The sequence below is a fragment of the Ceratotherium simum genome, chromosome 33 (assembly GCF_057802395.1).
Source record: "Ceratotherium simum simum isolate JZ-2026a chromosome 33, ASM5780239v1, whole genome shotgun sequence".
NCBI lineage: Eukaryota > Metazoa > Chordata > Mammalia > Perissodactyla > Rhinocerotidae > Ceratotherium > Ceratotherium simum.
The window spans coordinates 19093231-19106455 of NC_141932.1; the positions used below are offsets into that span (position 1 = coordinate 19093231).

At 58.8% G+C, this 13225-nt stretch overlaps 1 protein-coding gene across 1 annotated transcript; it reads right to left on the reverse strand.

Moving 5' to 3' along the window:
• Nucleotides 1-602: 602 nt before the first annotated feature.
• Nucleotides 603-7678, reverse strand: ERF (ETS2 repressor factor). The gene is made up of 4 exons (XM_004440090.3): nt 7532-7678; nt 2871-3105; nt 2382-2497; nt 603-2275 (listed from the first exon to the last, which is right to left on the reverse strand). Exons 1-4 carry the CDS (start codon nt 7551-7553, stop codon nt 981-983), a joined length of 1668 nt encoding a protein of 555 aa, XP_004440147.1. The 5' UTR covers nt 7554-7678; the 3' UTR covers nt 603-980.
• Between the last annotated feature and the right edge of the window lie 5547 nt (nt 7679-13225).

Consider the following 13225-nt stretch of genomic DNA (forward strand, 5'->3'; position numbering starts at 1 on the left):
TGGGGGGCCATTCGGGGCCCGTCCTTCAGAATCATGCGAAAGCTGTGGCCTTGTGGCAGCTGCACCCAGCACCCAGGACCCAGGACAGATCACTGCATCCAAAGGTCCAAAGTTTTATTGTTTTGAATACATTCTCCAGCAGCCCCCAACTTCCCTCCCCCCCACCCTCCATCCCTATACAGAATAAGGCTTGACCACAGACCCCCACCCCAGGGGCCCCAGGTGGGAGGCAGAGGGGGCTTCCAGTTTGGTTTCAGGGCACCCCTTTCCCACCCCCCCTACCCCCCTGCCTATGGGCTAGTCCTAGGAGCAGCTGGGGGTGAAAGGGTTGGACTGGTGCTGGGGTGGGCAGCGGGAGAGGGACAGCAGGCACTTGTAGAGATTTGTGGCCTATGGGCGGCACCCCTCACCCTCTTCCGCCCCCCACCCCCCCATCCCCGACACGGAATTTTTGGTTCATCATAAAATGTCCCTCCCTCCTCTGCTGCAACCCTGTGGGGTATGAGAAACCCAGGCACTCGTGGCCCCTGGAGGGGCAGGGAAGGCAGAATGGGGGCTGAGGATAGCCAGGGGTGGAGAGGGAGAGGTACAGGAGGCAGAGAACAGGGAGGGAAACAAGGCTTTACTTCCTAAGCGATTGTAATAAAAAAGTTCCTGGGCATTGAGGCCCGAGCCTCAGTTCAAATATAAATTCCCCAGAATGGAGGTGGCCCCCTTAACTCCCCCCTCCCTCCCCCCACCACCACTTTGCCCGGAGCTTAGAAACCCAAGAGACAGGGGACAGCTCCCAGCCCTAGGCACCCACCCACCCTCACCATTAAAAAAAAAAAAATTAAAAGTTTTATACAAAATGTGGAGAGGGGAAAGGGAGGAGGCAGGAAAGAGACTAGAAAGCTGCCCTCACCTCCAGGACATGGGGGGGTTAAGGCAGCAAAAGAAGCATGGGGGTTGGGGGAACAGGGGTCCCCTGCCCACAGCCCTCAGGAATCTCGATGCTCGAGAGAGAGCTGGGCTGTAGCGTGCTGGAGGTCGGAGCTCACCCGTCTCGGGGTGAGGGGCCCCCCGGCCTCCCTGGGCCCCTCCCCACGCACCTTCTTGTCCTCGCCCTCATCCTCAAGGCCCCCAGCGGGGACCCCACCCCCCTCCAGGCGACAGTCTTCACTCCAGCGCCTTTTAAAGCGCAGCTTGAGGGGCATGCACTGGGCTGCCCCCGGTGCCTCGCCGGGCTCAGGCTTGGGGGGTGCAGGTGGGGCACGAGGCGTCTTGAACACCTCCCCGTCTTCCTCATCCTCATCACTGATGTCAGTCACCTCTACCTCCTCCGACTCGCCTTCCGAGATAGGCTCCACCTTGATCTGTGGCGGGGGTGGTGGTGGGGCCAGCGCCCCCGCCCCTTCAGGCAGCCCACCTGCGCTGCCACCACCGCCCATGCCAATGCCAGCACTCTTGTCAGCGCCTGTCGGAGCCTTCTCCCCAGCTGCCCGCTGCCGACGTCCCAGCGGGGGCGGCTGGAGCTTAAACTTGAATGGGGAGGAAGAGGAGGAAGAGGAGGACGAGGCCGAAGAGGGAACTGGTGGGGTCTCAGGTGCCATGGGTGGCAGTGGGCACTTGTCAGGGCGCTGGGGCTGGGGCACCACCAACCCAGGGTAGTGCAGGAAGGCGCGGGGGCTGAGGTGGTAGTTGTAGACACTTTGAGTGTGGGCCTGCAGGTACCGTTTCATGTCCTCAGGGCTGAAGGAGAAGTGGGAGCCTCCCCCGGAGCCGCTTGGGCCCCCGCCGCCACTGGGGTACATAGGGCTCAGCGTGGGCGAGGGAGTGTAGGCCAGGTGGGTGGGCGTCATGGGCAGAGCCGGTGAAAGCTGAGGGGGTAGCAGGGAGCCAGGCGCGGCTAGCGGCGACACAGGGAAGGGGCTGAGAGGCTCAGGGCCACCCCGAGGCCGGGGGTAGACACGGAAGACGCCGGGGTCATGGGGCAGGCGGGCCAGTGGGGGCCCACGGAAGGCACCCAGCTCCGGAGGGCCTGGCGGTCGGGCCCGGGGATCCTCTCCCAGTGGCTCCTCCAGCTCTGATGTGCCATCACTACAGTCACTGACAGAGCCTCGGCCCAGGCGTCGGGCCACCACAGCCGAGAAGAGGGAGGATGAGGATGAAGAGCAGGCCGGTGGCGAACGGGGGTCCTCGGTGGGGGACAGCACCTCAGAGGGCGTTGAGGGAGGGAAGCGGAAGTGGCTGCCACCCGACGGCACTGGCGGGGCACTCTGGGGCACGGCACCCCCTGGCAGGAGAGGGGAGACATGGTGTCAAGGCCTCTGGCCTAGCCTGGACATACAGACAGACCCTCTCCTCCCTCCGAAATCATGGCCCCCAGCCCTGGTACTCACCAGCCAACCCCACATCAATGAAAGGGTAATTAACCAGCACCAGTTTGTTGAAGTTGAACTTGTAGGTGAACCGTTTCCCCTTGGTCTTGTGCAGAATGCGTTTGTTGTAGTAATAGCTATGGGTGTAGAAACAACATCGGATGGTCAGCCACAGAGGACCCATGTCTAGATCCCCCTAGTTAGGGGCTGCTCACAAAGGGCGACCAGGAAACATGGGCCACACGAAAGAAATCAAGTGCCCAGAGGGTGGTGGGGACCAGCCCTCCCCTCAGGTCTGGGGCCAGACTAAAGGCAACACCCATGGCTGTATTCTCTCCTCAGGACACCTGTGTGACACGGGGGCAGAGAAGGGTTAGGACTTGCCCAAGGTCACATAGCTATGATTTGGCAGAATCAAGGAATCAAACCTAAAGCCTATTCCCACGAGTCAGGGGCTCCCCAACCAGTGGGGGCTGTCCACATCTGCCCAGGGGCCTCTGCCCTCCTCACCGCAGGGCCCGGCTCAGCTTGTCATAATTCATCTGGGGCTTGCACTTGCGGACACCCCAGAGCCGAGCCACCTCGTCGGGGTCCTTGATGACGAATTCCCCGTAGTCCCCCTGCCAGGCGATGACACCCTGGTACTCCTCCTTCCGCAGCAGCTCCAGGATAAAGTGCCACAGCTGGATCTGCCTCGAGCCAGGGGACGACTCCGGCTTGTAGGCCCAATCTGGAAAGGCAAACCCTAGGGACAGAAGCAGGGGAGTGGCCGCGGGTCAGGACGCCAAGTCCGGGGCTCTGGGTCCCATCCCAGGGTCCACCTCCTACCCCGCCCTCAATGTGGGGAAATCCTTCTCCCCTCAGCCAAGTCAGGACCTGGGTTACATGGAGACAGTGTCTGTCTGTCTGTATGTGAGGGGGCTAGACGGGAGCTGGGGGGAGGGGAAGCTGGAGCCTGCTCCAGCGACACCGGGAGAAACAGGAAACCGGCGGCGGCGGGTCCCGGGGCCAGTGCCAGGGGGCCAGGCACCAAGCCAGGCCGGCGGGCAGGGAGGGCTGCCAGTGGGGGAGGGGCAGGAAGGGGCACACGTGGCCAGATGAGTTGGGGCGAGCCCCCCCCCAAAACCCACCCCTCCACTCCCATTCAGGGCCAGCCATATCCACCCCCCCCCCCAGCTCCTCTAGTCCCCTCCTAGGAACATACACTATCTCCCTCCCAAGACCCACCAGAGCCCTTACTCCCACCCCAGGACCCGCGAGGAGGATTTTTTTTTTCTTAAAAGGACCAGGAGGGGTGGGGTGGCTGGTTGACGATGAGGTCAGCGCTTGCACACACAGAGGCTTCTGTCTTCCCTGGAGAGTGAAACCCAGACTGTCTGAGAGAGGCCCCCCCCAAGCCCTGGACCCTCTGGGCTGCACTGCCCTCCCCAGACGCAGGCACGTGGGCCCGACCTGGCTGGAGGGCCCCAGCCCAGGCCTGGAGATTGAACAGACACTGCTGCAGCCTGTTCCCCCTTCTGCCTTCCCATCCACAGCTTCTTCCCTGCCCACCTGCCTACCCACCCCCAGCATTAACCTTGGGTAGAGGTTGGTGGTGGGCTGGCTGGTCCCTGGAGGGGGTGGGCAGCCTAGAGGGGAGAGATGGGGGGGCTGCGGTTGTTGTCATTTCCCAAACCCCCGGGTAATCAAGGGCCATCAATAATTCAGCACTAGGCAGCCGGTAATGGAGGGGTGGGAGGAGGGAAGGGGAAGGAAAGAAAGAGGGGGGAGGCAGGGCAGGGGCTCTGATGCCACTAGAGGGAGAAGACCAAGGTGGACAGCTAAAGATAGGCGAGGTCACAGTGTCAGTCAGGCTGCACGGGTCAGCCTCCCTCCCCTGGCCCTGGCTCAAGCCTCAGCTCAGGAGGTACCAAGCAAGCCTGAGGCAAAGCTGAGCCTCCCCCAAAGACTCCACCCCAGTCTGGAATCCAGCAGGGGATCCTTCCCTTTGGGGACACACGGGATCAGCAGTTCCTTCTCCTACAGAGACCATCCCCTCTAAATCCAGAACTCTCACCCACAGGGACCCAGCTCCATGACCCCTAGCCTTGAGTAGAATGGGAGGGCCAGCATTCCCCACCTAGTCCCTGCCCCATTCAGAAATCCCAGCCTCAAACCAGCCTCTCAGGGCTCCAGGGATATGACCTCCAGCTGGTCACAGAGCCAGAGTCCTGCACCAGCAGCCCCTGCTCCATTCACAAATGACAGCCCCTGACAACGCCTTCTGTGGACCCCAGCATCCACAGCCCCATCTCTCCCTTAGGAATCCAGGTGTTCACCCCAATATCCACACCTTGCTAAAGAACCCAGGTCTCAGGGTCTTCTTCAGGGCCCAGAGGCCCTTGGGAACCCAAGTGACCAAACCACCAGCTCCATGTACCCTCCAATCTCCTCCAAAAAGGTACTGGCCCCCCTCAGGGCACCAAGCTCCTGGTGCTCCTCCCAAGCTCCTCCCACCTAAGCCCCCATCTGGCTCTCAGACCCAGGAGTGGGGGGTAAAGCCCCTGAGACATCAGTCTGGGGATGGGTGGGTATACTGACTTCCACCCTCCCCCAAAATTAAAGCCACCCTTCCCAGCCCACCCGCCCCAGCCTCCTTGTCCCGGTAACCAGGCAACGTGTGTGCAGCGACAGTCCTGGGAGCGGGGGAGCAGGAGGCTAAAAATAAACTTTGCAGAAGAGAAGGAGTGAGAGAGACTACATACAACACAAAGGGAACTGGGAAGGGAGGTGGGGGGCTCTGGAAAGGCCTCAAGCTGCATTCCGGGGCTGTCCCAAGCCCCCTTGTTAAGCCCCCTCCCTGATCAACCCCCTCTGGTCGGGCCCCCACTCCTGGCAGGGACACTCCTCGCTCCCAGGCCCACCCGATGCTGGCTTTCCCTTTCCTCATCGGACACGGAATACTTGAGGGCCTGTTCCCGGCTTTGGGGGGAGAAGAAAGGGGGGGTGACGTCAGGGTGTCTCAATGGGGCTCTGTTCCCCAGGCCTTGGAGCCAGGAGCCAGGCACGGGCAAGGGGAGTGTGTGTGTGTGTGTTGTGTATGGGTCCACGTGCTGAAAACGGAACCACTGGGCCTGCACCAAGAAAGCTTGGGGATGCAGGACCTCTGGAGCAGGGGGGGACAGTGAGGCAGGAAGAGAGCAGCTGATAGTTAAAGTGGGGCTCACGACATTTCGAGACAGGGTGGAGAGGTAGCAGCAGACAGACAGGAAGGGCTGGGATGGCAGGGTCCCAGAAGACACACCTGGGTCCCACAGAGGCGGGGTTGGGATTCTCCCAGACAGACTGTGGAAACCTACGAGGCAGAACTCCTGGGCACCCCCCAAATTCACATGACTGCCCAAACTTTTTTTTAAGGGACTATGGGGGTCGGAAGGGAGCGGTGGTGGTAGAGGAAGAACACGCCGGCCTCCTGGGGGGCCTCACCACCTCCCCCACTCCAGGCAGCCCTCAGTGGCGCCAGAGCCGGGAAGAAAACAGGAAGTGGGAAACAGCCGCGGCAAAGGAGAGAGGGGCCGGGATGGAGGATCGGATAGAGGGGCGCACAGTGGCCGGCCAGGAGGCAGACGGACCGGCGGACCGATGGACCGATCAGAAGGCCATTCCAGGCCCCCGCCCCTTCTCCCAGCCTGAGAACCTACACACGGCTCGGCCCCAAGACAGGGTTGGGGGAGCGGCCCAGCCGGTCCCACCAGGCGAAGGCCTATAGCAGGGAGGAAAGATGAAGCGGGGTTGTCTGGGCGCTTCGGCCCCCCCCTCCTCGGGCGAGGGGAGGCTCCTGCTGCCCCCAAGGCCCGGCGGCCCTGGAGCTTGTGGGAGCCGGAGAGTATGTGGGACGCACGTGACTGACCCTACAGCACTCCGCACCCCTGCCCCACCCCCAGCCCCCCTCCTCGGCCCCAATCCCCAGGCGCCGGAGCCCCGCTCGGAGCCCTTTAAGAGCCGCCCCCACCCGCCGAGCGGGAGGGCGGGGTGGGTGGGCCGGTCGGGGCACACACCCGCACACAGGAGCCCTAGTCGCGGCCGCCGCCGGGGGAAGGAAACAAGTTTGAACAGCGGCGCCCGGCCCCCTTCCCCCTCCCCCGTCCCCGCCCCAGGCCGGATTCCGACGGGGTAGACGGGCAGGGGGCGGCTGGGACCCCTCCCCCCAGCGCGCTGAGGCGCAAAGTCCAGCCCGCGCGAGCCCGGGGGCGGCGGGGGAGGGGAGGGGGGAAAGTCCGAGTGGAAGGGGGGTTAATCCCGCTGCCCCCCGCCCGCCGACCGAGGGGGGGGAGGGGAACCTTGGCCCCTTAAGGAGGAGCAAGTTGGCGGGGAAGGGGAGGGGGTGTGGAGAAAAAAGACGGCCAGTTGAAAGACAAGAGCTGGATGAGGGAGGGGGGGCGAGGGGGAAGCCTCCGCGTCCCCCCCACCTTCCCCACCCTCTTCAAGCCCGGGCCCCCGACGGCGCGGGAGGAGGGTACCCAGGTCTCCCCGGAGCCACCTTAAAGCCGCGCGTTCTAAGGTCGGAAACAAAAAGTTCCTTTTTCGAACGTTCGGGCTGCGCTTTGGAACTTTGCGACTCGGCGCGGGCGGGGGAGCGAGGAGCCGGCGGAGACGGGCGGGGGAGGGGCGGCGCGGCCCGGACCCCGAGTCCCAGGCTCCCCACTCACGCCCTCCTCCTAGAAGCCATCCCATATCCACCTCTAAGCCGGTGCGGGGCACGCGCCGCGGTGAAGGTCACGGGTCGGACCGCGCAGCGCGGAACCGGGAATAGCGGGCCCCGTGGACAGGCCCCCCCCCCCCACTCCCCGCACACGTCCCGGCCCCCAGAGTGCAACGTGACAGAGCGGCGGGGAGGGACCCCGCCACCCCCGTGATCCCGGGAGTGGGGGAGAGCCCAGCTTTCGGGGTCTAGGCAGGGAGAGGACCAAGACTCGCAGCACCCACACCACTCCGCCCAGAGCCAGAAATTGGGGGTCCCATGCAGCACCCCCCGCTCGCGCCGCGATAAGCAACAGGTCTCGAGTGCTTGGGGGTCCCCCGGAACTGGGGATCACCCCGGCTCCCCCAGAACGCTTCAGCCCCCCCAAAGTTTCTCCGCCTGGTTTCCCGGGGCAACAAGTCTCCCCCACACGTGCTGCCCCCGCCCCCACCTGTGTCCGCCGGGGTCTTCATGCTTGGGGGCCCAGGGCGAGGCACCCCGACTCCGGGCCGCAGCTCCCGGCGCCCGCGCTGCCCCGTCCCGTCCCGCGCCCGTCGGGCCGCCCTCGCCGCTTCACCCGGCCTCGCCTCTCAGAGCCTCTCCCCTCCCCGCCGCCGCCTCCCGGGTTAATATCGCACTCCGGGGCCGGGACGCCCACGCCCCCCGGCCGGCGACGTCACCGCCGCGTCGCCATGGAGACACTGTGCCCGCCCCCTCCCCGCGCACTCACACACACACTTGCCGGCGCACTGCCACTGAGCACCGGCCGTCTCTGGGCTTAAAGGGGCCGCGCGACGGGGGAGGAGGAAAGGAGGGGGCGGGGGTGGGGTGGGGTCCCGGGGGTCATGACCCTTTTTGGAGGCTGTAAGTCTGCAGATAACTTAAGTCCGCGGCACTCGCGACCTTCCGCCCCTCCTCCTCTCCTGCCCACTTTGGGATCCGGAGTTTCTTTTGAGAGTCTGTAAGAGGGAAGGGGGGACCTTCTGAGGGGGTCAGAAACTTTTGTAGGGAGGAGGCATAGACCTTTTGGGAGGAGGCGGAATCTTCTCTGCAGGGGGGGCGGGGTCAAGACCTTGGAGGATGATCAAGATCACAACATTTCCCAGCCCGGCCTTACCCTGCCCACCCCCCCAACCCTGAGCCTAAATGGGGGCAGCTGTCCAGGGGTGGGGTGGAATGGGTGGGAAGCATTTCCCAGCATCGGAAATGGAGAGGCGGCTGTGCCCTCCGCTTCTCCCGGGATGGGGTCTTGGCCTTCCAGATATCCCCAATCCCAGCTGGGGAGGAAGTGACCAGAGAGAATGCATTTGGGAGCCCCCCCTTCCATCCCCAGGCTGCAGCTGTCCTAGGGATAGGCCTGGTGCCGGAGGTACCCCCACCTCCACCACCAGGGCAGGGGGTTCCGGAGGTGGGGCCAGGATGCTGGGGGCGACCGAAGTCTGAACAAATGTGCTCCCAAGGGGCACTGGGGGGTCGCCAGGAGAGAGGAAGGCAGAGCTTAAGGATGAAAGCCAGCGCGTGGGGCAGTGTTAAGTCTCTGTTCTCTGCAGTCGGGAGAAAAGGATGGAGCCTGAGGCTTCGGGAAACAGGAAATCAGTCCTGATCTGATGGCCCGCAGGAGCCAGCAGCAGAGTAGAAGGCAAATAGAAGCAATACTAATCACAGGCCCAGCCTGGCGACAGTCTCAGAAAAGACTCTGAGATACCAAAGGAGGGGAATATGGGGGGCAGGGATGCTCAGAGAGACTGACACCCAGAAGATGGGCAGGGGGAGGCAAACAGGCCACAGGGAGGGAAGGCCTGCAGGGTCAGGCTCTGGGTTATTAGGGCCTCAAGCCCAGCCTCTGTTGCTGGATTCCTAGCTGGGTTAGAGCAGTCCCTCACCAGTGCCTCAGAAGAAGTCTCAAGCCTCTTCATCGGGGAGACCAAGACCTCCAGGGAAGTGTCATCTCCCCGGGGAATTATGTAACCTTGCCTATGGACAGTGCAGCTCCCCCACGGATATTGTAACCCTCTGGGAGCAGTGTGGTACAGCAATAATCATCATCATCATTGTTATAACAGCTCCCGAATTCCTAGCGCTTATGATGTGCCAGGCACAGGGCCAAGCATTGTCCGGGGCATCTTCTCATTTAATCCTCACAAAATCCCAAGGAGGGGAATAACTGTTGTTATCCCCATTTACAGATTAAGACAGTGAGACTCAGAGGGGAAATCAGTCTGCAAAAGTCCTACAGCTAGGAAGTGTTGGAGCCACGATTCGAACCCAGAGCTATCCAATCTGAAACCACCACCCTTAACCACTATGCTTTACTACCACCTCTACTGTCCCCTATCGAAAAAAGACACTGCAGAGTTCCAAAGATAATAGGTCTGTAACAGCCTCAATGACCCCCACACTCCCACCAACAAGACAGAGACCTGGGTTGCAACCCTAACTCTGCTACTTCCTGTCTGTGACATAGAGCAAGTGAGTTTACCTCTTTGAGCTTCGGCTTCCTCATCTGTAAAATGGGGATATTTATAGACCCTACATGACCCTATGTGAGTTGTTGTGAGAAATCAGGGATGTGAAGTAAGTACACAATAAATATTGGCAAAATGAACTATATACCCCATGGATAATGTAAGCACTCCTCGCCCCACAGACTCCAGCTGCAGACAATAAACACACAGCATTGACAGTGTGAAATTGCCTGTTAATGGCATAATCCCACCCTGACCCAGTTAGATAACTCAATCCTACTGTTTCTATGAAACACAATCGTGGATGGTGGGCATACTTCATGGGAGAGTCAGAACCACCCTCAGAGAATGGGAGTCCCTGGTGAAAATGTCCCCTGGGCAGCATGACCTGCAGTGGTTTGTGAAAACCTGTCCACGGATATTGTAACTCTTCAGGAGTCCGTGTGACTCTACCACTGAAGCGTGGACCCTCTTGGATAGTTCAGTTGCCTCGTGAACACTGAGACCCACCCCCAGGGAAAGTGAACCCCACCGTTACTGTATGAAATACCCAGATATTGTGAACTTGTGATAGAAACTTCATCACCACTGGTCATTCCTTGAAGACATGCCATCTAACCAAGGCCATGTCAACACCAATGAACAAGGGGACCACTCCCCTTCCACCACCACCACCCAGTTGACTATGGAAAGCCTCCACAAATTGCCCTGGGGCTGGTGAAAGGCATAGCTTCTCACAGACCTAAGACGTGCCCGCAATGAACAGTGTAACGCTCCACAGAGAAAACAACTCTGAACAGTGAGGACACCCCTACTCCCATGGACCTAGTAGTTCTTGTTCCAGTTTACTGTCCTGACACAGATAACATTTATCCTATTGTTGTCAGGCTAAGGCATGGACAGAACTTGTCCCCACAGAAGCCACAACACTTCACAGACTTCACTCCTGGAAAGGAAACTGTGTGGACAATAAAAATTATAATCACAACCCATCCATCACCCTTATGAGCAATAATGAACCATGACTACTCTATGAACATTGTAGTTCCCTTAGAAATAGCATGACCCATCCTATAGAGAGTGTAGCCACCTAAATGGGGTATGACCACCCCCAAACAGAAAATGTAACCCCACTAAAGTATTGCTCTTCCTCATGTCTCTGAATTGAAATGCTGAAGGGCCCCAGGCTCAGGCCCTGGTCCTCTTCTCTCTTCCACCTTCACTCATTCCCTTGATCATCTGCAAGATCAGCGCTGAGCTAACATCCAATGCCAATCCTCCTCTTTTTTGCTGAGGAAGATTGGCCCTGGGCTAACATCCATGCCCATCTTCCTCTACTTTATATGGGACGCCGCCACAGCATGGCTTGACAAGCGATGCGCCAGTGCGCACCCGGGATCTGAACCCGCGAACTCTTGGCCGCTAAAGCGGAGCGCGCACACTTAACCGCTGCGCCACAGGGCCAGCTCCAGTCCTATGGTTTCACACACCATCTCTATGCTGATTACACCCAAATGTCCATCTCCAGCCTAGGACTCTCCACTGAACTCCAGTCTCACACATCAAACTGCCTCACCAGTGTCTCCATTTGGATTTCTTGAGTTTGTCAAGTCAAAATGGTCTTCCTGAGCTCCCTCAAATTGTCCCCCTCCCTGGTCTTCCCCATCTCAGGAAATTGCAACTCCATTTTGCTGGTGGCTTAGGCTGAATGCCTTGGAGTCATCCTTGACTCCTTTCTCTCATCGGACATCCAGTCTGAAGGGAACTCCCATGAGCTCTACCTTCAGCTGTTTCAGAATCAGCTACTCTTCACCATCACTGCCACACCCCTGGTCTGGGGGCTGCTCACTGGTCTCCCTGCTGCCACAGGCTCCTACAGTCTGTGCCCCACTGCAGCCAGGGGGGCTGACTCCTTGCAGTGGCCCACAGGCCCTTCCTCCCTGACCTCACCTCCCACTTTTCCCTTCATTTCCTCTCCAGCTATACTCCAGCCTCTTTGTTTTTTTTTTCTTTGGTGAGGAAGGTTCTCTCTGAGCTAATGTCTGTTGCCAATCTTCCTCTTTTGTTGCATGAGGATGATTTGCTCTGAGCTAACATCTGTGCCAGTCTTCCTCTATTTTGTATGTGGGATGCCACCACAGCACGGCCTCTGATGAGTGGTGTAGGTCTGCACCTGGGATCTGAACCTGCCAACTTGGGCCTCTGAAGTGGAGCACAGAACTTTAACCACTACGCCACTGGGCCGGGCCCCCTCTTTGCTATTTATTGAGCATGCCAGGAATATTCCTGCCTCAGGGATTTTGTCCCTGCTGTTCCATCTGCCTGGAAGGCTTTTCCCCCAGAAATCTGCATAGCTCTGTCCCTCATCCCCTTCAGGTTTTTACTCAAAAACCACCTTCCCAATAAGACCCTGCCTGACCTTCCTGGATCCCTATGACCCTTCTATGCACTATTCTTCTCCATAGCACTTATCCTTGTCTGACGTATATTTCCATAACGTATGTGTTTGTTGTCTGAATCTTCCTCTATAATGTCAGCTTTCAGAGGGCAGGGATTTTTGCCTGTTTTGTCACCTACAGTATCCCCAGAGCCTGGCACAGTGCCTGGCAATCTATAATGAATGAATGAACTCATCTTTGGACAGTGAACCCCCATATACCTGATGTAATACCAACAAATGTAGCCCCGTACACACAGAGAAAACCTCAGGGACAGCTGATGCCAGCACAACCCCCTAAAGAGTACGAACCCTGATGTGAATCCCATAAACAGGAAACTCCCATACAGGGTGTGCGTGTCCTACTGAATGTCAGCTCCACAAAGACAGGAATTTGGTCTGTTTTCTTCACTGCCTTATGACCAGTGCCTAGACCGGGGTCTGTCATAGAACAGGCTGGTAATATGTATTTGCTGAAGTGAACTGAGTCCATAAACAGCTGGTATAACCCCACAATTGGAGCCCACACAGACAGTACAATGTCCATAACTGATATAAACCCCACATACAGTGTGATTCTCACATGGACAGTGTAAACCCCAAATAGTGCAACCCTCAAAAACAGTGTGAACCCCAATATAGGCAGCATGACCCTCATAAACCTCATACAGACAGGGTGACCCTCATACATGATATGAGCCCCATACAGACAGGGCAACTTTCATAAACTGTGTGAACCCCATATAACAGAGCAACCCACATAAATAGTGTAAACCCCATATAGGCAGTGTAACCCTCATAAATAGTGTGAACCCCATATAGATGGTGAGACAGCAAATAAACAATGTGCGCCCCCACACAAACGGCATATTCCCTCATTAGTGTGCCCCACTAATGCCCCACAGAGGCAGCATAATGTGTTAACATTGTGTGAATTCCCGTATCCACAGGGTCAACTCCCACGACCTGGGTAAACCCCACATGTGCAGTGTAGACAAGCATATAAACAAGGTCCCTTCCATAAGCAGTGTGACTCTTCAGGTGAACAGTGTAGCCCCATACGGAACATGGCTCCATGCAGTATCATTCATGGACATCGTGCCCCCACGTGGACAGTGCCACCTGCCTGGGTGGACTACTCGGTGAACAGTGTAGATTCAACAATGGGTGCAATAAACCCCAATGTCACTATGTCAGTTTTATTAAGTCATGGATGATGTAGCCCTTTGCCATAGACAGGGAG

Excerpts from the sequence above, each read along its gene's own strand:
- ERF (XM_004440090.3), bottom strand. The coding sequence starts at position 7,553 with ATGAAGACCCCGGCGGACACAG. Across the intron at positions 2,498-2,870 it reads AAGCTGAGCCGGGCCCTGCG|CTATTACTACAACAAACGCA; the intron begins GTGAGGAGGGCA and ends CTACACCCATAG. Across the intron at positions 2,276-2,381 it reads CATTGATGTGGGGTTGGCTG|GGGGTGCCGTGCCCCAGAGT; the intron begins GTGAGTACCAGG and ends CTCTCCTGCCAG.